General features: G+C 36.4%; 1 protein-coding gene and 1 pseudogene across 1 annotated transcript; both read left to right on the top strand.

Annotated features, from left to right (window-relative positions):
• The first annotated feature begins 5,796 nt into the window (after positions 1 to 5,796).
• Positions 5,797 to 9,880, top strand: LOC122304830. Its single transcript, XM_043117098.1, has 3 exons — positions 5,797 to 5,985; positions 6,085 to 8,418; positions 8,558 to 9,880. Exons 1-3 carry the CDS (start codon positions 5,797 to 5,799, stop codon positions 9,878 to 9,880), a joined length of 3,846 nt encoding a protein of 1,281 aa, XP_042973032.1.
• A 719-nt stretch (positions 9,881 to 10,599) lies between these two features.
• LOC122305727 lies at positions 10,600 to 24,132 on the top strand (annotated as a pseudogene).
• The last annotated feature ends 804 nt before the right edge of the window (positions 24,133 to 24,936 follow it).

Consider the following 24,936-nt stretch of genomic DNA (forward strand, 5'->3'; position numbering starts at 1 on the left):
AACACACCGACTCAATTAAACTACGTTTTCACTCTAGGCAAGAGTTGACTTCGACTTCATCTCTAAAGTCTTCTTCCCTTGTCTTTTCGTAGCTTTAGATTAGAGCTTCATCTCAACAATTTCTGCACCCTAAAGTATAGCAACTACAACACCATAATTAACATAGTCAACCAACAACACCAGATGTGAAGCGAGGTTTGCATTCTTCTGTGAGAGGGGTGGGTGGAGAGTGAGGTGGGTTTCATGTGAGAAGATGAGAGACAAGAGAGTTTCTCTCTCACAACAAAATGGCCTCGCCAAGAGGAAATATCGTCATATTATGGACATGGGACTCACTCTTTTTGCCCAATCTGGCTTACTTAAGAAATTTTGGGTTGATGCTTTCCTAACCTCTATTTTCATCATTAATCGTTTACCTACCAAGGTTCTTGATTATTCATCACTATGAATGTCTCTTTCATCTTCCACCCGACTTTACATATTTTTCAGCATTTGGCTGTTAATGTTTTCCATATATTCGTCCTTACACAAATGATAAATTGTCGTATCGTAGCACACCCTATATTTTCATAGGTTATTGCTCTAATCATAAAGGCTTTCGGTGCTTTGACCCCTCCTCCTGGCTTGTTTATATCTCTCAGAACGTGATCTTTGACGAAGGCAAATTTCCTGCTCATGTACAATCTATATTCACCAACCCTGTCATATTCACAGTTTGCTCTTACCTCCTCCCTCACATATATTCACTTCTTCCCCTATTTCTTCTACTAATTCGAGCCTTCTTCACCTATCATTTCTCATGGTGCTACCTCACCCAAACCTTCCCTCCACTCCTCTATGCTATCTCTCAATTCTGGCCAACCCGAGATCCTTTCAACCTCTCCCTCTTCCACTATGCCTTCTCTTAGCCATCTCCTTGCTCACCGAGATAGTGCACCTCATGACCACTAAGACGGTGCACCTTCTACTCATGTCCCTTCCTCTCATATGATCACTAGATCCCAAACTGGTCATCTTAAGCCACGTAGCTTTCTTGATTTTCAGTCATATCACTCTACCTGATACTCTCTTTGAGCTTTGCATGCAATTGTGGTCATTTCTAAGCCTCGTACCAATGCTCAAGAGGTGTCTATACTAGAGTGGCATGCAGCAATGGACCGTGAGTATCCGGCATTATTGAAGAATGAAACCTGGTCTCTATGTTCCGGTCCTCCTGATAAAAATGTGGTGCCATGCAAATGGATATTTAAGCTCAAACGCGGACCTGACGGTGGCATTGAATGTCACAAGGCAAGACAAGTAGCTGTTGGTTATCTCCAGAGAAGTGGTATTGATTTTCATGACATGTTCAGCCCAGTCATCAAACCTTCTACCGTCCGTATGGTTCTTGCGCTTGTTGTATCGTGCTTCTTGTGTCTTGGGCTCCAAACAGTCCAAATTTGATGGAGAACTTCTTCATGATCCATCTGATTATCGACAAACGGTAAGTGCCTTGCAGTATGTCACCCCCACAAGCCCCGACATAGCATACATAGCAGCCAAACATGTGCTACGATATTTGAAGCATACGCTTGATTATGGCCTCTTCTACAAAGCCGGTTCCTTCTCTATTAATGCCTACTGTGACTCTGATTGGGCCGGTAACCCTAACGACAGATGATCAATATGTGGCTATGGTGTTTATGTTGTCGCAACCTCATCTCTTGGTCAACCAAGAAACAACCTATGGTTTCCAAATCTAGTATTGAAGCTGAATACCGGTGTTTAGCTCTTGTTATGACTGAGGTATATTGGTTGCGCATGCTCGTGTGTGAGCTGAAGGTTTCACTTGATTCTGCTCCCGTTGCTTGGTGTGACAATATCAATGCTTTAGTTCTTGCCTCCAATCCGATTTTCCATGCATGATCTAAACACATTGAACTGAATTACCACTTTGTCCGTGAAAAATTTTGCAAACCGAGATATAATCCTACAACACGTCCCCACTTCACTACAACCTACGGATATCTTTACCAAGGGATACACGTCTAATTGGTTCTGTTTCTTTTGGGACAAACTATATGTGTTGGATCTCCCTGCTAGTTTTCGGGGGAATGTTAAGGTTAAGGATCACTCTATTACAAACGAAATTCAAATTAGATAGATTGCAAACGATCTTTCGACTTGGCATGATCTTTTTGTTGTTGTTTGGCAGTTATCATTTGAACTTGTATTTAATCTTTTGTAAATCTTATCTCTTGTAACAACACATATATCTTCCTCTTATCTCTTGTAACAACTTTGGATATATATATATATATATATATATGAATGAGAATACACACGTCTTTGGCAAGTAAATCCAGAGTAGTTTCAATTCTTTCAGAGGAATCGCAATATACACTTTTGGGGAGATTTTTCACTCTTCAAAATGGTCATACTGTATAAAATAAGCATATTTATAGGATTACAAGGCAGAAACCTTAACTTTTTTTTTTTTTGTGATATTCGTTCAAACTGAATGTTGAGCACGCATCGAGCGAACTCTCTGTCTGGTTTTCGCTCGAGAGTCAAATTGAGAGATTATCGAGCGAACTCTTTGTTTGGGTTTCGCTCGAGCCCACTGTCAAGCAAAACTCGAGAAAACTTTCTATCTGATCTTCACTCGAGCTAAGCATCTAGCAAACGTTGAGCGAACTTTCTGTCTTGATGCTTCTTGAGTAAAAAACAATGCCAAAGATTTTTCAAGTCAAATCATCAAAAACCACAACGAATCATTAGTTGGTCGGATTATCAAGTCGGGCCACCTCAACAATAAACCAGGCTCCACAAACTCAACAAGCATGTGTATACATACATACACTTAACTCAATTATTGTTTCCAATTAAAGTACTGTATGACACGATCATTAGCTGGAAAGAGAAACAGTAGATGATCAAAGTATATTTGCGATTATCAATAAATCCAAACAGTTAGGAATTAAGCTGAGAGTTTGAATTAATTAGCTAGGACAATTTTTTTTTATGGTACGTAATTAATTAGCTAATTTCTTTTGGGAAGTTTCATGGCGGTAAAATCTTGATCAATACTGGTGACGTTCCTCACGACTTCTCGTTTGCATAACTCAAATAACGCAGAGATTTTTAAAATCCATATTTTTTTTCCCACATCATGATTAAGCTTACAATGATGGAATTAAAACCCCAAATTATTGAAAGATCCAGATATCATTAATCCTAAACAATATGCTCTCACTTTTGAGTGAGATTCTGAGGAGCTCTTTTGGGTTGTATTTTCTCTTCACTTTTGTTCTATGCTCTCAGTTATTTTTCTAGTGTTGATTTGATATTTTATTTTAGTTTTATCGTGGAGAATGTTCATTTGATTTTCATAGCTCTTGTGTTGAACATGATTGCCTAAATTTTCGTACTAAAGTTAGAGGTGAAGTTTAATGATTTAGACATTATTTTCGGATCGAAATTGAAATTTATATTGTCAGTTTGATCGATTGAATGGTTTTATTATTGGATATTTTGATTATCTATATATTTATCTTAATTCATTGTAATTTTTGAATAAAGTAAATGCTTGAAAAAAATTCCTGTAATATTCAAATGAGTTTGTGAATATTTTAACCATCAATCATTCAGGCTTAATCATTAGTGATTATTTTTCTTGACCTTAAATGCTAAATCTTCCAATTAAATGGAATCATTATTTTAGTTTAATTGAAATAAATCGATCAGAAAAAATATTTTAAATTATTACATAGATCCTTGAAATCTTAGTGGTTCATCATATCAATTTATTTTATCATTTTAGTTTTATTCTGTTACTTAAAAGAAAAATCTTCATCTGAATAATTGTCTTTTTTATTTGATTGCACGTTCAATTTAGTAATTTATTTTGCATTGTTTGAGTTATTTCCTTTATCACATAAGTCAATCCCTGTGGATTCGACCCTATGAGGTACTACAATACCTATATACTGGAGTTCAGGGTCCAACCAGCTTAATACAATCGATAAGGTCGGTGGTGTTGGAAGCTACACCGATGCTTCTGGGGTTAAAAGTGGTGGACACAAGCCATGGGAGTCCCTCCAACTGGTGGCCGTCAACGCACTCCCTTTTGCAAAATTATCTACCACAAGCATCAATTATGGGATGTGGCCAAGAAATGGGAAAAAATAACAGAGGATTGAGGAAGAAGTTTGTAGATTTTGGTGTGAGGAGAACAACAATTTTACTGCGTGACTTGGTTTTGACTGACTTGGAAGTGGCAGGGAGAAGTTTTGCTCTGCTAGGGTTTGACTGACTTGTGTGAAGCATGGCAGCCGCCGGGGTCCATCAGGGTGCCTTGGCGTCATCTGGAAGGCACAGAACTTTTGCAGACTTGGTGACCTAAAGTCCTCAGCCACTTCCAGAAGTGGATATACCTATGAGATCGTTGAAGGTCCTCGATGGGGTGACATATGTATCTTTCACGGAGGAAATAGAAAGGTTTGCACAACCGTTTAAGTTCTCTTTGGTCATGAAGTTTCTGAGACAGAGACCATCTTTAGACTTAATCAGAGCGTTTATTAGAAGTTGGTGGGGCTTGGATTCTCAACCAGTGGTGTCTTCAATGTCAAAGGCCAGGTCTGTATTTGTTCATTTTTTGCATGAATCGGATTTTGTTAAAGCATTTTTGAGAGAAACATGCGATGTAGAAGGTGTCCCATATCATATCTTCCAGTGGTACCCAGAGTTTGATGAAGAAAAAGAGCCGCATTTGGTCCCAGTTTGGATTACACTTCCAGGCCTTCCACCTAACTTTTACCATGAAGCTTTCCTACGGAATATCATGATGCCGGTGGGTTAATATATCCGTCGGGACAATAGCACGAGGTGTGCGACCCGAATGGATGGAGCAAGGGTCTGTATTAAAATGGACGCTTCCAAGAAGCCGATTGATTCTTTTTGGATAGGTATTCCTCACCAGCCTGCCAGCTGTTTGCAGAAAGTGGTGTATGAAACCCTTCCTGCGTATTGTTGTCGTTGTCGAATGCAAGGCCATAATGACTCTATATGCAAATGGAAGGGAGGCAGGAAGATGGAAGAGAGACTCAAAGGAGATGGAGGACAGGTGAAGAAGGTATGGGTTAGACTAGAAGCAGGAAATCCTGTTGGGAGTGGGGAACAAGACAAGGCTGAAACTAGTAATCATGATGAAATGGATGGTCTAAAGGAGGAAGTTTTGAATAAACAAGGAGATGGTAGGGAGGAAGCAGGGGAAAAAATAGGGGAATAAACAAATACGAAGGAAAATCAACCATTCACGGATGGAAAGGAACTCAATATAGAGGAAATGTATGTAGAAGAAGGAAGAGATAGCTGGGTCCAAGTTTGTTGTGAAACTCAACAGCCTGGAGATCATGCTGATGCTAGTTTAGTAGAGGTTGTGGACTTTTATATAGCAGCATATGGTCAGGAAGGGGAAATGGATCCTGTTGGGGAATATGTTCCTCAAACGAATTCAGATTTGTCAGGCTTATTAGAAGTAGTTGTAGAGACACAATATGCAGGAAAGCTGGTGACTGTGGAAGACGTGGGAGAGGACGATAATGGGATGTGCGAGGAGACTGCAATAATTTTTTTTGATTCTGAAATTGAAAAACGTGTGGAAAATATTGGGAAGTCTAAGGCAAATATGTCTGACTCTGAGAACCTAATTAGACATAAAGGAGGAAGGTGTTTGAGGAGTTCTAGTCGGGCTAAGAGCAGGCCCTCAAGACTTAATTTATGATGCAGCCCATTCTTTATTGGAACATACGGGGGATGGGAACGTCTAAAAGAAGGCTAAAGAAATTGATGAATAAGTATAGTCCTGGGATTGTTGCCGTGGCAGAACCTTTCCTATCTCAAAGGCATATGGAGAGCTTTAAACAAAAATTGCAGTTTGAGGGTTGTTTGTCAAACGAAGTGCAAGGGGGAAAATTATGGATTTTATGGGCCAAGGGGGCTAAGGTAGTTTTAGTGGAGGTGACTAATCAACTCATTATAGTGTTGACAGAGATTCAAAGTAAGCAAGTGTGCATTTCTTTTGTATATGCTAAATGTACCCAGGTGGAGCGCATGAAGCTATGGCAATCTTTATCTAATAGGGTGAGGGGATCTACTCCATGGCTTGTATTGGGAGACTTTAACATCATAAGAAATGATTTGGAACGTAGAGGTGGAAGGCCTCGACAGTATGCGACAATGGAGGATTTTAATTCTTTTATTGATTCTACTGGCTTATCTGAAATGAAGTATTCTGGAAACCATCTTTCGTGGTGCAACAGACATGAAGGAGCTTCGCAGAGTTGGTCCTGTTTAGACAGGGTCCTTATGAGTGCTGAGGTGCTGTCAATTTTTCTTGAAGCTCACCTAGAATACTTAGGAAGAAGTACTTCGGATCACTCTCCAATGGTGATTCGGTGGAATAATTCCTCAACATCGTATGGCTTTCCTCCCTTTAAATTCCATCAAATGTGGGTTAAGCATGAGGCTTTCATGGAGTGTGTGGCGGTTTCTTGGGAGAAGGGGATGGAGGAGAGGGGAATGGCTCGCTTGGCAAAAAAATTGAAAAGATTGAAAAGTACTTTGCGTGGGTGGAATAAGGAGGTTTTTGGGGCTACGACACTTAATATTAGACTCTTGGAAGATAGAGTGGGGAAGTTAGAAAATAAAATGCAAGAGGGCTTTAATGAGGAAGATGAGCAAGACTATTTGGTAGCTAAAATTGAACTGAACACTTGGCTGGAACGTGAAGAAACAAGATTGAGACAACAAGCTAAACTTTCTTGGCTGGAGAAAGGTGAAGCCAGCCCAAGTTTCTTCCGAGCTTGTAATGCTCGGTCCAAAATGCAGGTTAATGAAATGCGACTACCTGATGGAAGATGGTTAAAGTCTTCGGAAGAAATCCATGAGGAAGCAGTTCAATATTTTAGTCATTTTTTGGCCCATAAGCAGGTGGGGGTACTTCCAGATTTATCAAATCTGGTGCAAACAGTTGTTATAGAGGAAGATAACGAGAGGTTGTGTCAGCTCCCTTCAATCCAAGATGTGAGAGATGCAGTGTTTTCCATTCCAATTAACAGTAGCCCAAGGCCAAATGGGTTTGGGTCGGGTTTCTTTCAAGCTTGTTGGCATATTATAGGCAATGATGTGGTGGAAGCAGTACAGGAATTCTTCTTGGGGGCTTATCTTCCCATAAATTTTGCAGCATCATTTTTGACCCTCATTCCTAAGGTGGAGTCGCCAACAAACTTTGACAAGTTTAGGCCGATCAGCCTATGCTTGACCTTCTACAAAATCTGTTCGAAAATATTGGTGAGTCGACTGGCTCCAATGCTTCCACGAATTATAGCTCCAGAACAAGGAGCTTTCATCCCTGGCCGAAGCATCTTCGACAATATAAGCCTTATACAAGAGCTTGTACACAGTATCAATAAACCTATTTGGGGCGGCAATATCATACTTAAGCTGGATATAGCAAAAGCTTATGATAGTGTGGATTGGAACTTCCTCTTGCATGTCATGTCTCATTTTGGTTTTTCGAGTCAGGTGTGTGACCTGATCAAGATGTGCATTTCGAATGCTCATTTCTCCATCGTCATGAACGGGGTTCCAAAGGGTTTCTTTAAAAGTGGTCGAGGATTGAGGCATGGGGATCCAATCTCCCCATATTTGTTTATCATGGTTGAAGAAATTCTCTCCAAATTGCTCAAAGCGAAATTTGAAGAAAAGAAAATTGGTGTGTTTGTGCAACCTAGAGGTACCCCTTTGATATCGCATTTGTTATATGCCAACGACATAGTTATTTTTGCTAATGGGAGTAAAGCTTCAGCGAGAGCCATTATGAGGGTTTTGTCTACATATGAGCAATGGTTGAGTCAAAATGTTAGTAAAGGCAAGTCGTCTATAACCTTCTCGAGACATATCACCAGGCCCAGACGGCGATCGATCCAACGGATTACTAGGTTTGTGGAGGGCAAAACGCCTTTCAAGTACCTGGGAGTCCCAATCATTTTTGGGTGTATGAAATCAGCTTACTTAGAGGAAATTGTTGGGAAAATTAAAGCAAGGTTGGAAGGATGGAAGAATAAATTATTAGCTAATGGGGCTAGAGTGCTTCTCTTAAAGCATGTCCTAATGAGCCTCCCTATATATTTATTGTCTACTGTCTATGTACCTGGTTTAGTAATGACAAGTATCAACAGATGCCTAAGTAACTTTTTCTGGGGTGTTCAAGATGGAAAGCCAAAAAAACATTGGAAGTCACGGGATAAGTTATGCTTACCTGTAGCAGAAGGTGGAATGGGGTTTAGAAAATTTACAGATATTCAAAAGTCCCTCTTCATGAAATTTGCGTGGAAGATTATGGTGGAGGACTCGTTGTGGTCTAATTTTTTTAGAGTAAGTATGTGCGACAGAACCACATCTCGCTGGTGGATAGGGGAAAAGGCACTAGATTATGTAGGATGGTAGCCTCATGTGTTCCTGATGTTCTAAATCTTTCAAAATGGAAGATTAAAATGGTAACATTTCCTTTTAGTTTGATAAGTGGCTGGATGAGGGTCCTCTATGTAACCTGGTTCCTATGGGTGATCCTCCAAGCCTACAAGTTACAGAATTTAAAATGGAAAAGGGGTGGGATGTTGTCAAGCTACACGGTATATTAGGGGCTGAGCTTACGAAAAAAGTGTTGGAAGTGTTAAGTAAAAGTAGAGCAGGGGCAGATGTGCTGGTATGGACAGCTAGTAATGATGGAAAATTCTCCACTAAAAGTGCATGGAATTGTGTTAGGATTAACGCTCCCAAGGTGAGATGGGTAGACTGGGTTTGGCATCCTTGCATCCCAAAGAATATTTCGGTTAATATGTGGAAAGTTTTTAATAATGCTTTAAGTGTGGATGATAAAATAAGATCCATTGGTATTCCAATAGCTTCAAAATGTGACTGCTATTTGAATGGTGGATATGAAAATAGAGATCGTGTGCTAGCAAACGGGGACATTGCAAAGGAGGTATGGAGACTAGCATACGCGCAGATGGGTTTGGGCAGAACTACAGGAATCTCTTGGAACCGGATAGTGGAGGAATGTCTTACTAAAGCTTCCAAGTCATCACAACTGGGGCACCTACTCAGGATCATTCCATCCATTGTGACCTGGTCCCTCTGGCTAAGATGCTGTAAGGCACGAGCAGAAGGAATAAAAGACTCAGCTATCACGGTTTGGTATAATATTAAAACATGGATAGCAAAAGTGGGAGAAAAGCTCAAAGTGGGGAAACTACTATTGAGTCGTGATCAAAAAATCCTAACGGAGTTGAACATTCCAGTTAAACCTCCGAAAAGAGTAATTCTGAAGCTGGTGCGATGGACAAAGCTGGCACTTGGTCGTTTGAAGTTAAATGTTGATGGAAGCTCAAACGGAAATCTTGGTTCTGCAAGGGCGGGTGGAGTGCTTAGAGATTCTAAGGGTGAATTGCTGATGGCATTTTCGGTTCATCTTGGTACAGGTACAAGTAATTATGCAGAAGTGATGAGCTTAATTCATGGTCTCCGGCGGATTAAAATGATGGGAGTGGCCCACATTGATCTGGAATCAGATTCCATGCTGGTGGTTAGATGGCTGAAGGCATCGAGATGTGAAGTATGGTATCTTAAAGAATACTGGGAGGAATTAATGGAGCTGTTGAAAGAATTTGAGTTTCAAATATCACATATATACTGGGAAGGAAACGCAGCAGCAGATTTCTTGGCACGTCTGGGTGCGAAGGGCATGAATAAGCAATGGCATTCTCTGGATATTCCTTCCAATCTTAGAAGGATCTTACGGATGGACAAACATGGATTTCCTAGCATCAAACCATGATGGAGCCTGTGTTCTTTTGGTTCTTATGTTTTTTTGTTTCTTTTCTTTTAGTCTTGACCTTTGTGTAAGCGGTTTTCCTCCGCCATAAGTGAGGCTGTCTTGAATAAAGTATAGAGGTACTGTCCTCTATTTAAAAAAAAAAGTAATAAATTTTACCGCGTGAAATGGGAGAGAATTCTATTCCCGCGAAAGTTTTTGTCCAAATGCATTCTCAGTTTTTACATATGTGGATATTTGGGGATTTTTTTTTTACAGCGAGATATGTTCGTGGGACAAAGACACTTATTACAACAATTTACTGTAGGTCGTACTGATGTCGAGGTAAAAAGAATTTTCATTTTCCACGGATCGAGTTTGTGGCATCAATCAAGTATATCCCACATGGCTTGCCTTGGAAAGGAAGGCCTATATTTGGTGCATGCATTTTTGGATTTATATATATAACTAAATTTGTGGTAGGCTTTTGTATCACGTGTATATAATTCAAAGGTTTTGACAGGTATACGTATCCAGAGAAGGGTATAAAGCAAAACCAGGCTAGAAAAAGTCCCCCAAGTCTTTGAACTACAGCGTCAAAAGGAGTGAGAGATCCGCGAGTGAGCCTACAATACACAGAGAGAGAGAGAGAGAGAGAGAGAGAGAGAGAGAGAGAGAGAGAGAGAGAGAGAGAGAGAGAGAGAGAGAGAGAGAGAGAGAGAGAGAGAGAGAGGGGAGCAAAAATGGGGAGGAGGCCATGCTGCATCAAAGAAGGTCTAAACACGGGAGCATGGCCTGCTTGGGAAGATAACATCCTTATCAACTATATTCACTACAAGAAATTTAATTTTTAGGGACGAAATTCCTTAGGCACGAAATTAATTTCGTCCCTAAAAGTACTTTTCTATTTCGTTTCAAAACATGGAAAACCTTATAAATCCGTTCGAACTAAAACATAATAGTTTGAACTGGAGATTATGAGACGAATTAGGTCGTCTCCAAAAATCTATACCGTTCGAACTAATTAAATTCAATTCGAACAGAAAATTAATTAATTCGAATGCAATATTATTGGTTCGAATGAGTATTAACGTGTTCGAACGGTATTATTTACTTGAAAAGATATATTGTTAAAATTGTAAGAATATATATTTTTTCTATTAATTTTTTTTTCATTTCCAAAGTAAATAAAAAGTTCTATATATTATATATTATGATTTACAATGCATTAAAATATTTACAAATTCATAAATTAATTTTATGTAATTAATTTAAAAATATTTTAGTTAACTAAATATTAATTTAAAGATAGTGTCATTTTTTCAATTATTGTGAACACTAAGTATAATGAGAAGAAAATATAATTAATAATAAAGAGGCTAGCAAACACTAAAAATAAAAACTATACTGCATTAATTACATTCCAAAATGAGTTAGACGTTCTATACAACATAAAAAAGTAAAAAAATTACTAACAATATTTATTTATTATATAAATCAAAATCCTCCTGTAAAGTTTGCAAGCGTCCTTCTAGATCCTTAAGCTTCTCCATCATGGGCTGAATGAAGTCCCTCAATAAAATGTCGCGGTGCTCCGCCAATATAGCTCGTACCTCATCTGGAGTAGCCCCAGCAGGGTGTCTCTCAATAGGGGCAGCAGCAGTAGAAGCTGGATCAGTAGGCGGAGGCTGATCTTGTAGGACTGCACGAGTCTTCGACAAGTGACCCTTGCTCTTACTGAATGTGATCTTGTTAACGAGCCCCATCTGTGGCGACCTCCGCTCAGTCAAAGTCACTGTAACCCCTGAATGAGGTTAGATATTAAAAGCGCAAATGGTAGACTACCTCCACCCGAATAGCATGACTCTGTGCGAATGCGGAGGAAGAAATATAATGCCAGATCAGTCGGCTCCCCCTGTGCTAACCGTAACAAAAATCTGGCCCGCTCGATCCCGAAATCAGTCTTGTGTTTTTTCGGATCAATGTTATACCCAACAATCAAATTAAGCATTTTGAAAAATGCTATATAGTCGGCCTGTCGGATCACTTTACTGCCATCATATGGAGGAGTCTCAGGGTCTTGCACTAGGTCACGAACCTGATCGTCTGTGAGACCATCATCAGGTACCTCATCACCGCTCTCACTATCATCCGAGCTAGCATCCAGCTCTGCGGTCTGTACATCTGGCGCTGGCGATGAGGATGCGACTGTTGTGTCCTCTCCAGATGGTGCAGTCTCTGCTCTCGCTGCTGCTGTTACAGGATAGGCACCGGGCTCTCGCCGCAAATCTAGAAACTCAGTAATAACACAGGGAGAGAATATAATACTCACTCCTCGGAATACTAAGTTATAGCATAGAGCATCACCAGACTGTTCACCCATGGCACGGTAAAACTCACCGACCATCTGATCAGGATATGCTGTGCCCCTCTGTCGACAGATCGGTGATGATGTTATGTATGCTCCACCCCTCCCAAGTGAGGTCACGAAAGTCACCTAGAATGATCTCCCGCTCAGCTAGTATAGGCCTGACGGCCGGCTGAGAAGGAGCTGCGGAGGTACTTTCGACTGTCTGGGGTCTGGAACGTTTTCTTCCGCTGCTGCTTGCCATTAGTATACTATTGATGTATAAAATATATATGTGATCTAATTAAAGTGAATTAGAGGAATGATGATGTTGTGCTGTCATGTTTGACAACTGCTTATTCGAATGACCTTTAATTCCATTCGAATTAAATTATATTCATTCGAATGAAATTTAAATTCATTCGAATGAACATAAAATTAATTCGAATGACCTCAGATAACTCCATTCGAATGAGCATAAACTCCATTCGAATAAAATTATATTCCATTCGAATGAACCCAAATTTAATTCGAATGGACTTGACTTTAATTCGAATGGAATTTATATTCATTCGAATGGACCTGAGCCAAACAGACATGGCTGAGTCGACTCAGACCCGAACCGACACATTCATTTTTCACAAGGAATCCAATATTTTAATCGGTAGAAATGATTTAGGAGTAAATCCCTATCATTTCTACCGATTATAGTTGTGTCATTTGGCCCCAAAACAACAAAATGGGGCCGGATTGATTCAAAATCCAACCCCCCCAAAACTAACCAAAAAACTAATAAAAATAAAACTCATTTAACCCATACCTCTTGTTCCAGGAGATTTGAGGAGTTGGTCAGAGTTGGTGGCGGCGTTGTGGCTGCTAACGGCGGAGGAATCGAAGAGTAAGTTCGAATGAGAGGAGGCACGAAATGAATGGAGAAGAAACTGGTTCACGGCTTAAATAACGTAATTCCGTTCGAACGGAAGTATAATCAGTTCGAACTAAAAGAGTATAAATTCGAATTAAAAGGGTATAAATTCGAATGAATTATATAATACTTCATAAAAATATATATATAAGTACAAGAGGTAAAACAATACGTTTTATATTAGTAATACTAGTATTAGTACTAATAAAAAATTTCTCACTAGTATATATAATATATATTAGATAACTATATATAGATAGTATAGAGTTTTATACTAGTTACTTATATATATTGTAAGTAACTAGTATATATATATGTAATAGTATATATATTATGCATTAGATGAGTATAAAATAGTATTGTGTAAAGCATTGCATTATAAAGTAAATATAGTAAGTATATAGTAAAACACTGCATTAATTATAAGTATAAAAAACATATTTCTAATATATTTAGTTTGTATATTAATAATAAACCAAGTACTTGGACTATATTATAAAGTATTACAGTATTATTAGTTTTCATATTTTGATGCTATCTATACTTTAATATCACTTAGTATTATACTATTAGTGATACTTAGTATTATACTTATAGTGATACTAACTTATAAGTATAACACTATTAGTGATTGTAAATAAAATATTATACTATTTTAAATACTTAATATTATAGATTGATAAGAAAATTAGTATTATGATATTAGTGACACTTAGTATTATATAGTGTATATAATTTTTACATATAGACATAATAATATTGGATGTATTATGTGTTTAGTTATATATTTATCTAATATCTGTTCGACTAATATAATGTCAGTTTGAATAGAGATATTTCATGTTCGAACGAATTTTTTTTGTTTGGAGGGAAAATTCGCGCCAAGTTATTGGTATATGCTGGAGAATATTCCTTTTTTCTGTTCGAACTGGAAAAATATTAATTCGAACGGGAAAAAATTGTGGAAAAAATTAGCGGTATTTGGATTTTCGCGTTCGAACTTATAAAAATTTAGTTTGAACGGAAATGCACATGTTATTAATTCAGATCTTTTCACTTCATTTTCACTTGGATTGAAGATTGAAAAAAGGAGAAAGAGCGTGACAGAGGCTGTGAGAGAGTGTTGTGGAGAGAGAGAGCTTGAAAGCATTGAGAGAGAAGAGATTCTTGAGAGAGAAAGGAGAAGGACAAGAGGTAAGTTGTTTTTTTTTGTATTTTTCATTCCGATTTTTCGTTTACAAATGTCTTAATATTTTTTGTATTTATTTGTTGAGATAAAACAATAGTTTAATGTGTTTTATGTATATATAGGTAATGTGGATTGACTGAAATTTGAATTGCTAGTACAAGAGGTAAGTTTTATTAGTTGTTTAATAATCATATTTAGGGATATTTATATAGTTTTCAGTGTGTTGTATTGAAATATGGCATCATGAATGTGAAAATTGTGTTTTGTGGTTCAGTTTTGTGCTCTGTTTTGTGACTGGTTTCTGGGTTGGTTTAATTCGAACGCTCTGAATATCGTTTGAATGTATTTTTATTTGTTCGAACAGAATATAACTCGACCAGTGTTCCATCCGAACTTATAGAGTGTTTGTTCGAACAGTATTAATTAAATACTTATTATTTGCAGCGATAATTAAATAGCAGTTAATACTCCAAATATAATAATAAGATAGTTAATTAAAAAATTATAATTAAATATTTGAACATAAGTAAGTACTCAAGCATTAATTAAGATGATTAATACATAATGTATAATTATATAATATCTATGATAGTGTTTAATTAAATAGCTTAATACTCCAAATATAATAATAAGATATTTAATTAAAAAATTATAATTAAATATGTGAAGATATTTAAGTACTCAAGTAATAAGATGATTAATACATAATGTATAATTAATTATATCTAAGCACACTAATTAAATAGCTTAATGCTCCAAATATAATAATAAGATAGTTAATTAAAAAATTATAATTAAATATTTGAATATAAGTAAGTACTCAAGTATTAATTAAGATGATTAATATATAATGTATAATTATATAATATCTATGATAGTGTTTAATTAAATAGCTTAATACTCCAAATATAATAATAAGATATTTAATTAAAAAATTATAAGTAAATATGTGAACATAAGTAAGTACTCAAGTATTAATTAAGATGATTAATACATAGTGTATAATTATATAATATCTATGATAGTGTTTAATTAAATATCTTAATACTCCAAATATAATAATAAGATATTTAATTAAAAAATTATAATTAAATATGTGAAGATATTTAAGTACTCAAGTAATAAGATGATTAATACATAATGTATAATTAATTATATCTAAGCACACTAATTAAATAGCTTAATACTCCAAATATAATAATAAGATAGTTAATTAAAAATTATAATTAAATATTTGAACATAAGCAAGTACTCAAGTATTAATTAAGATGATTAATACATAATGTATAATTATATAATATCTATGATAGTGTTTAATTAAATAGCTTAATACTCCAAATATAATAATAAGATATTTAATTAAAAAATTATAATTAAACATGTGAAGATATTTAAGTACTCAAGTAATAAGATGATTAATACATAATGTATAATTAATTATATCTAAGCACACTAATTAAATAGCTTAATACTCCAAATATAATAATAAGATATTTAATTAAAAAATTATAATTAAACATGTGAAGATATTTAAGTACTCAAGTAATAAGATGATTAATACATAATGTATAATTAATTATATCTAAGTACACTAATTAAATAGCTTAATACTCCAAATATAATAATAAGATATTTAATTAAAAAATTATAATTAAATATTTGAACATAAGTAAGTACTCAAGTATTAAATATTTCAAAATCTTTAATAGCCTATCATGTATACTTGTAATGTAATCTTCCCATGTATTTGTGATGTATGCTTGTTATGTTTACTACTGAGTGCTTGGATTTTGTAGTTATTTTACATGCAGTTAAACTTTAGACCCGTTCGAGAGTTGTGGCCAAATATTCTCTTAAAAAATATTTGGATATAACTCTTGAATTGTCCAAAGTGGACAGTTTGAGATTCTATCATCTATATGGCATATATACTTAGTTATAACTCATGTGTTAGTCAATTTAAATTTTGGTTTAGCATTTTCTTACATTCTTCGAGTATGTAGTTCATAAGTTTCTCGGCTCATGAATAGGGTCGACGACTTAACGTGACTAGCATACTTGGAGAATTGTAGGGAAATGCTGCCGAAATTTTTACTAACATACGAGTTTTAGACTAAGTATATATAGATGATAGTCTCTCGAATGGGATAGGACCAACTACCTTAAAAGTACAGGGTAATTAAACACATGTATTGTAATAGTTGAATGATAGTGTTTATCCCATGATTGTGGTTTTCTTTTATAGATGGATAAAAGTTGGATGTTGTTGGGAGATAGACTTGGTCGAGACTATAAGCAATATGCACAAGGGGTGAAGTCTTTCTTAGAATTTGCTTGTGGGAGTGTTGATAGTTGAGGATTTATAAGATGCCCATGTAAGAAGTGCAAAAACCTTAGTTCATATAATATGATGGCTGTGGAGGATCATTTATTCGTAAATGGAATTGATTCTAAATATTCACATTGGGTTTTACATGGAGAACCATTTTCCCAAGGAGTTAGATTTGGCAGTCATCTCAACTAGATGGATGAATGTAACGAGATCAACACAGAGGACATAAATGTTGATATTTCTGATGATAGTTATGATAATGGAGAAGATATGACTAAAATGTTAGGAGATCTTAGTGCAGGCATATTTGGTGCCAGGGTTGGAGAAGGAACATCTACCCAGTCATTTGAGGGAAATGAAGACTTTGGATCCTTGTGGGAGGATGCACAACGAGAATTGTACGAAGGGTACACCCGTCATAGCAAGTTGTCATTCACTATGAGGTTGCTCCATATAAAGTCTATTTGTCGTATTTCTGCAAAGGCTATCGATATGCTGCTTGAATTATTTAAAGAGGCTCTGCCAGAGGATAACGTAGTACCTCAAAATTTTTATGAAGCGAAGAAACTGAAGCGAGGGTTAGGATTTGATTATAATATCATCCATGCATGTAAGAATGATTGTGTTCTCTTCTGAACGCAATATGCAGAATGTGAATCAAGTTCGGTGTGTCTTGAGTCAAGATGGACATCAGATAAGCGTAATGTACCGCAAAAAGTGTTAAGACATTTTCCGCTTATTCCTCGACTTCAAAGATTATTTACTTTCCGGATGACTGCGAAAGATATGACTTGGCATCACACAGAAAGAGTTCAAAATGATCAATTTCTCACTCATCCTGTAGATTCCTTACAATGGAAGAAATTTGATGACGAGTATCCATGGTTTGCTGAAGAACCTCGCAATGTACGTCTTGGTTTAGCAGCTGATGGCTTTAATCCATTTGGCAACATGAGCACTTCTCATAGCACTTGGCCTGTCATAGTAATGCCTTATAATTTGCCACCATGGAAGTGTATGAAGGATCCTTATTTTATGATGACTCTATTGATTCCAGGACCAAGGTCACCAGGAAATGAAATAGATGTATATTTGCAGCCAATGATGGAAGAGTTGATAGAGTTGTGGGAACATGGTGTCAATACATATGATGTCGCCGCTTCGCGTGAATTCAAAATGCATGCTACAGTACTTTGGACAATAAATGATTTTCCGGCATACGGGAACTTATCTGGGTGGAGCACAAAGGGAAAAATGGCTTGTCCTGTTTATAACAAAGATACACAGTCTCAGTGGTTAGCGAATGGTCGGAAATTATGTTTCATGGGACATCGTCGATATCTACCTCATGATCATAGATGGCGAAACAATAGGGTAATGTTTGATGGAATGGTTGATCGTAGGTCATCACCGCCAGAGTATTCTGGCAGTGATATTCTCACTCAATTGGTAGATGTCCCAGACAACAGATTTGGAAAGAATGCAAGATGCCGAAAGAGGAAAAGACAAGCAGTGGAATTGAATTGGACCAAAAAAAGTAATTTTTTTGAGTTGCCATACTGGTCTACCTTAACACTGCATCACAATCTAAACGTAATGCGCATTGAAAAAAATATATGTGAGAATATTTTGGGTACCCTGATGTCAATACAAGGAAAAACAAAAGATATAGTCAACTCTCGTAAAGATTTGAAAGAGTTGGGAATCAGATTAGAGTTGCATTTGCAAGATACTGGGTCATCAGCTTATATGCCCCTTGGATGGTATACACTTTCAAGTGATGAGAGAAAGAAATTCTGTGATTGGTTCATGACAATCAAATTACCCGATGGTTATGCTTCCAACATGTCAAGATGTGTCCGACCTCATGATTGGAAGATAACTGGTCTAAAAAGTCACGACTGCCATATATTTTTACAGCGATTGTTGCCAGTTGATGTGCGCCGAAAGCTTACTCCAGATGTTCGTACAGCTATCACAGAATTAGGGCGATTTTTCAGAAATATTTGCAGTAGAACGTTGAAAGTTGATGCCTTATTAAAAATGGAAGCTGGCATTGCATTGATATTGTGTAAATTGGAGAGTTTGTACCCGCCTTCATTCTTTGATGTAATGGTTCATTTGGCTGTGCATCTCCCTCGTGAGGCTTTAGTTGCTGGCCCCGTTCAGTATAGATGAATGTATCCTATTGAACAGTTTTGGGAAAACTTAAGCGATCTGTGGGGAATAAGGCTCGTCCAGAAGGATCGATCGCAGAGTCATATATTCATAATGAGTGGCATACATTTTGTTCAATGTATTTTCGTGGGGTTGATACTAGATTTAAGAGACCGGATCGAAATTATGAAGGTGGACAAATGGGAGTTTCGTTAGCATTTACCGTATTTTCCCAGAAAGTACGTCCTATAGGTGCACAAGGGGGCTATGACCTATGTGGGCGAGAGTGTGAAAGAGCTCGATGATGTCTTAAATAATTGTGAAGAGATTGAAAAGTATTTGAGGTTCGTGATGATCATCTAATTTGGTAGTAGTATTAAGTGCATTTTTAATAATATAGTATATATTGATACAAATTAATAACTCACATTAACATATGCAACGAACATATAAGTAGGTGTCATCATATTTATATATGATATTGATATAAGTAGAATAAAATTTATTTATGTAGGTTGCATCGAAATATAATGAACATTCAGGTGAAATCTCACCAGAAATATATGCTTTGGCATGTGGTCCGTCTAAGCGGGTTATCCAATATTCAGGATGTTTGGTGCTTGGATATAGATTTCACACAGCAGACAGAGAACGATATAGGAAAACTCAAAATTGTGGGATTGTTGTCGAAGGAAGCCATGGGGATGAAAATATTGATTTTTACGGAATTGTAGAAGATGTCATAGCATTAAAGTATGTGGGGGGATATATGGTCTGGTTATTTACATGTAATTGGTGGGATGTCTCAAATCCTACGTTGGGAGTACGTAAGGATGAATATTTTGTAAGTGTCAATACATCTCGCAAATGGTATGAGGACGACCCATTTGTTCTCGCATGCCAAGCAAATCAATTTTTTTATTTAGATGATCCGGAGTTTGGAAATCCATGGAGAATAGTCAAGAAATTTGTGCCAAGAAATGTATATGATTATATTCCAAAGGCAGACAAACTACATGAAGAAGTTGATAGTCCAGACCATGAAGAAGCATATTAAGAAAATGAATCAGGCATCAATCTATTTGTTGATCTAAGCCATTATGGCATGGTCCCATTGCGCAGAGAAGATGTTCAACCCGAAGTAATTGAAGGTGACATGTCGGAAGAACATGAATCAACTGAAGTGTCTACTAAGGATGAAAGCGATTGGTCCAGCAATACTGATACCGAATGATTTTCAAACAGATATTTGTGTAGGTAAAATTCTTATAAAAATATTTCATATATTTTGTTCGAATAATAATTTATTATAATTTCAAACAGATATGCCTCCTAATCGCAAAAGAACACGTGAGCCATCTCCACCACTTAGCGAATCCTCGTGTGCTTCACCTGCCAACAATGGTGGGCCATCGTCACCAGAACCAGAACAAGGTATTTTTTTACTGTATATCTTTCAAATAAGATTAATTTAATTAAAATATATGCTTTAACTTTTGTATATATAGCTGTTGTAAACCAGCGCCGAGTTAGAGGCATTACGAGGGGTGTCTGCATAGAAAAAGTAAGGAAAGTGGGTAAAATTAAAATTGATATATCTGATGATCACATCGGTTGCTCCGGGGATTCGGCAGCTTGGCTTGTTTCTTATGTTGGTACACTTACTCGCACGTATGCACCGATGGCTACATCCTCCTGGGCTAAAGTTCCCCAAGATGTGAAAGACCACATCAAAAATCGTTGTTTGGTAATAAGTTACTTTGTATAACATTTTTATTTAAATGCAAATGTTTGAAATTATACTAATTGTTTATAATTCTTTGAAGGACGAGTTTGAACTAAATTTTGGTCGGCGGGAGGATCGACTAACAATTGAAGAACTCATGTCGAATGCATTCCGGAGGTCCAAAAGTCGATGCCATGCACACTATCAGAAGTTCAGTACTACGATAGAGGCGTGTCAAAATCCATTCCAAGCAATGCCACCAAACGAATGGGAGAAAGTTTGTGATCTGTTTGAAGATCCTGCTTATTAGGTAATTTCGCTACTATCTTTTTTTTAATAATATATAATAGATGTATTAAATAAAAATTATAATACTTTTTTTAGAAACGGAGTACAGTGAACAAAGCAAATAGATCAAATTTAACGATACACCATCACGCGGGTTCTCAATCTCTTCATCGCTTGTAAAAAAAATGGTTAGTTCTTATTGTCTCCATTAAATCTTAATATATACACTTTTTTCGTATAAATTATGATATTAATTTTCATTTTGCAGCAAGAAGAAAATCCTACTGATTATGATCTGACCCAATTGTATGCTAAAGCACATAAAAATCGTGATGGTGTTTGGAGCAATCCTGAGGCAGAGGCAAATTATGTAAGTTTAAGTTTATTTAATTTCATTGTCTAAATATATTTTTGTTACATATCCTAATTTTAATGTTTTTCTTTTTCCAGGACAAGATGATATCTCTTAAAGACACTGTTGCGGATCTATCTGATGAATCATCTGTCAACGATGCTCAAATATTTTCTCAAGTTCTTGGATCACGTTCTGGATATTTGAGGGGCTTAGGACGTCGCTTGAAGCCATCCTCATCATCTTCTAAAGGCAGATCGAATGACGACAAGACTAAAAAATTAGAGGAAGCTGCACTTGAGATAGAACGATTGAGATCGAAGGAAAAAGAGTTGCTGATCCGATTAGATCAAGCAGCAGATTTAGAAGCAAGATTAGAAGAGAGGCTACAATTAAATAGCCAAAAAATGTTTGAACAATTTCAATTAATGATGTCCCAAAACCCTATACCACCACTACCACCACAATCATAATTCATTTGTTTTTTTTTTTAATTGCCTTTAATATTTATGATGTTTGTAAACATTTGAACAATTGATGTATATAAATTACAATTTGATGTATATAGATTACAATTTGTATTAGTATCAATTTCATTTTGTTTGATCAATGCCGTTCGAATAGTAAATTACCATTTATGCATACATTCGAACAAAAATATATCCATTCGAACCAAAAAATTCCCATTCGAATAAAAATATACCCATTCGAACTTACCGGGAAATACAATTCATGCGTTCGTTCGAACAACTAAATACTCATTCGAATAAATTCATTTCTAAAAGTCCGTTCGAACAGAAGATTTTTGTAAATAGATTATTTGTTCGAACAGTTAATATTTTTCTTCGAACTAAAGTCCCTTACGAACTTGTTTGTTCGAATGGACTTGGTCAGATATGGTCATTGGTTCGAATTAACATTTCATGTTGTTCGAACAAAAATATTTTAGTTCAAACTTGATTCTGAGACGACATTTTTTTGTCTCAGAAAAAATTTTCCGTTTGAACGGTTTCGACCGGTTCTGTCCAATTTCAATCCTAAAAATACTTTTCGGATATGAAAATCAATTTTCATCTCTGAAAACTTTCTGAGACAGCCTTTTTGAGGCAAAATAGAGACGAAATTTTTTGATCTCCCAAAAGTTTTAGGGACGAAATTTCCAGTTTTTGAGACAAAATTTTTTGTCTCAAAAAATCATATCTCTTGTAGTGATTAAAGCCCATGGCGAAGGAAAATGGAGAGACGTTCCTGAAAGATCTGTTGCATAATTATCTTGAAAAATACTCTGTTTCCATAGAATTGAATGCTTTTCACCTGATCACTCTCGTGCATTCTTCATTTTTGTTTTCACTTTTGTAGTTTATTCACGTTGATAAATCATGTTAAACCTTGTAGGGCTGAAGCGATGCGGGAAGAGTTTCCGGCTGCGATGGTTGAATTATCTAAGGCCAGATATCAAGAGAGGCAACATTTCCGTGGAAGAAGAAGAGCTCATTATCAATTTATCAGAATGCATAAGCTCCTGTGTAACAGGCCGGTATCGGAAGTCTTCTTCTCCTAGTCCCAGTACTCTTCCTTTTTAACTTCTGCTGCAAAAAGTGTTTAATTATTTCCCAGATGACAAAATAATATTTTCCTCTCGAGAAATAAACGGACCGTGAATGCTATATAGTATATTAATTAATGAGCACAGAATGCGTAATAAATTAAGAGCCTAATCTTAATATTAAATAATGTCATTTTTTCCGCCAAAAGTACTTTTGTACTTACATTTATTCTCCTTTAACGTGAGAACAAAATAATTTGAACGGATGAATTATTCAATCTCTTCGTAGGAAAGTAATTAGCAGTTTCTGTAGCTGAGAGAGACAATTGGTTGAAAGTGATGATCGAAAGAGTGTAATTTGACACGAGGAATGTGATCATGAATCATCTTCTAGAGAGTGAAAAGGAAATATATACGACTTAACAACACAATTATTTGAGAAAGAAACCAATCCCAAATATAATATTAATACCGATAATTTATATATTATTATTATTATTATTAAGGTGGTTGTTGCTACTATCTTTTGCTATCGAGTTTCTTTTCTTTAAAACGTCCAATTTATACGCTCAATAAATTGATCAATGTGCTTACAAAATAAATAATGCTGAATTATATATGGCTGAGTGCTGCAGGTGGTCATTGATCGCCGGGAGAATACCCGGGCGAACTGACAATGAAATAAAGAATTATTGGAACACGCATTTAAGCAGGAGAATAATGCAAGATGGTTACAAGATTCTGCAAGATTCCTATAAACAAGATGGCGAATTGATCACAGATGATGATGAGGGAAGTAACTGGTCGGAATTCACTCAAGGAACAGGACAGGAAACTCATGATCACTCGGCGATTCGGACAAAAGCAATGAGGTGCTCAAATGCTTTTATCCCAAAGCAACTTGACATTGCAATCGAGAAAAATGCTAGTACTGTCATCCCTGATTGAGGTAGTGATCAAAGCGGAAGTTCTTTAGCCCAGCAAGAGGAGAATTCCGATGAGAATTTTCTCATGGATTATGTTGTGAATGATCTTTTGATATCTGATCACACACACTCATGTTTAGATAGCCACCAAGATAGAGAGTTAAATGAATGTGAGAATATGGTGGATGGAGAAATGGACCACGCCAAGAACAATATCATGTCTAGTTGTGAAGATTTTCTTATTTCTGGACATGATCAAGCCATGCATGAGAATTGGAGGCCGCAGACTGAACCTAATTCCCAACCAAATGATGCTTTGGATCTCAAGACATTGACATCTCTTCTAAATTTAGAAGATGACTGGATTATAAGCTGAACAAAACAAACAAGTTTACTCAATTAGTACTGCTACGTACACGGACCACTGGGTTCCACGAATAAGTTGTGAATGATTTTGGCAACATGTGGCTAAAATTCTGCTTAATTTCCAATAAAAGATCGAATGTTTTTAGGTTAATTTTAAGCCCGTTATAAATTACTGCAGCATGCATGGATCGAATTAGTAGTGTCATGTATTTCTGTAATTTTATAAGTATAAATTAATAAGACTGTACGTTGTGGCTCAGATCACACATGCACTAGACTCGCTCGGTGTTCGCATAGGTTTCCATACTGGTCTTAAATCATATACGTAGTACTTGCATGCTTCACTAGAAAACAGGAACATTAAAAAAAAAAACAGTGCAGTACCCCATTGTCAGTTGTGGCCGGCCCTCATGGCCCGACAGAAGGATTTTGGACGTTACTAATTATTTTTTCATTGCAATAAATTGGTTCCAAAAGTCTGTTTTTCTTGTAGTGAGGTGATCATGTGCTTTCTAACATGTTCTAGCAGTGATTGAGTTGGCTGGCCCGCCCGCCCTCAAAGAGTCACTACAACAAAAACGTTTTTTTGGGACGAAAAATTTCATCCCAAATTGTTGGGATTTTTCTGGGAAGAAAAAAATCGTCCCAACATCACTGTCTTAGAAGGTATTTTGGGACAAAAATCACTATTTCGTCCCAAAATATATCTTTAGGGACAATTTTGAAATTGATCGTTCGATACCGTTCGAACGGGTTAGTTTTTTGGCACGGTTTAATTTCGTTCCAGAATGACGTTCGAATGGTAATATATTGGGCACTTGAATGAAATTAAATTGGTTGAACGGTTATGAAAACACTTTCAAACGATCACACATTTTGATAACGTTCGAACGGTATAAAATAGAATTCCGTTCGAACGTTAAAAG

The sequence above is a fragment of the Carya illinoinensis genome, chromosome 3 (genome assembly GCF_018687715.1).
Source record: "Carya illinoinensis cultivar Pawnee chromosome 3, C.illinoinensisPawnee_v1, whole genome shotgun sequence".
Lineage (NCBI taxonomy): Eukaryota > Viridiplantae > Streptophyta > Magnoliopsida > Fagales > Juglandaceae > Carya > Carya illinoinensis.

Bases quoted from the DNA above. Each gene is read 5' to 3' on its own strand.
- LOC122304830 (XM_043117098.1), top strand. From the start codon at position 5,797: ATGGGAACGTCTAAAAGAAGGCTAAAGAAATTGATGAATAAGTATAGT. The intron at 5,986-6,084 runs GTAGTTTTAGTG...AAATGTACCCAG, and splicing joins TATGGGCCAAGGGGGCTAAG to GTGGAGCGCATGAAGCTATG. The intron at 8,419-8,557 runs GTAAGTATGTGC...ATTTCCTTTTAG, and splicing joins TGTGGTCTAATTTTTTTAGA to TTTGATAAGTGGCTGGATGA.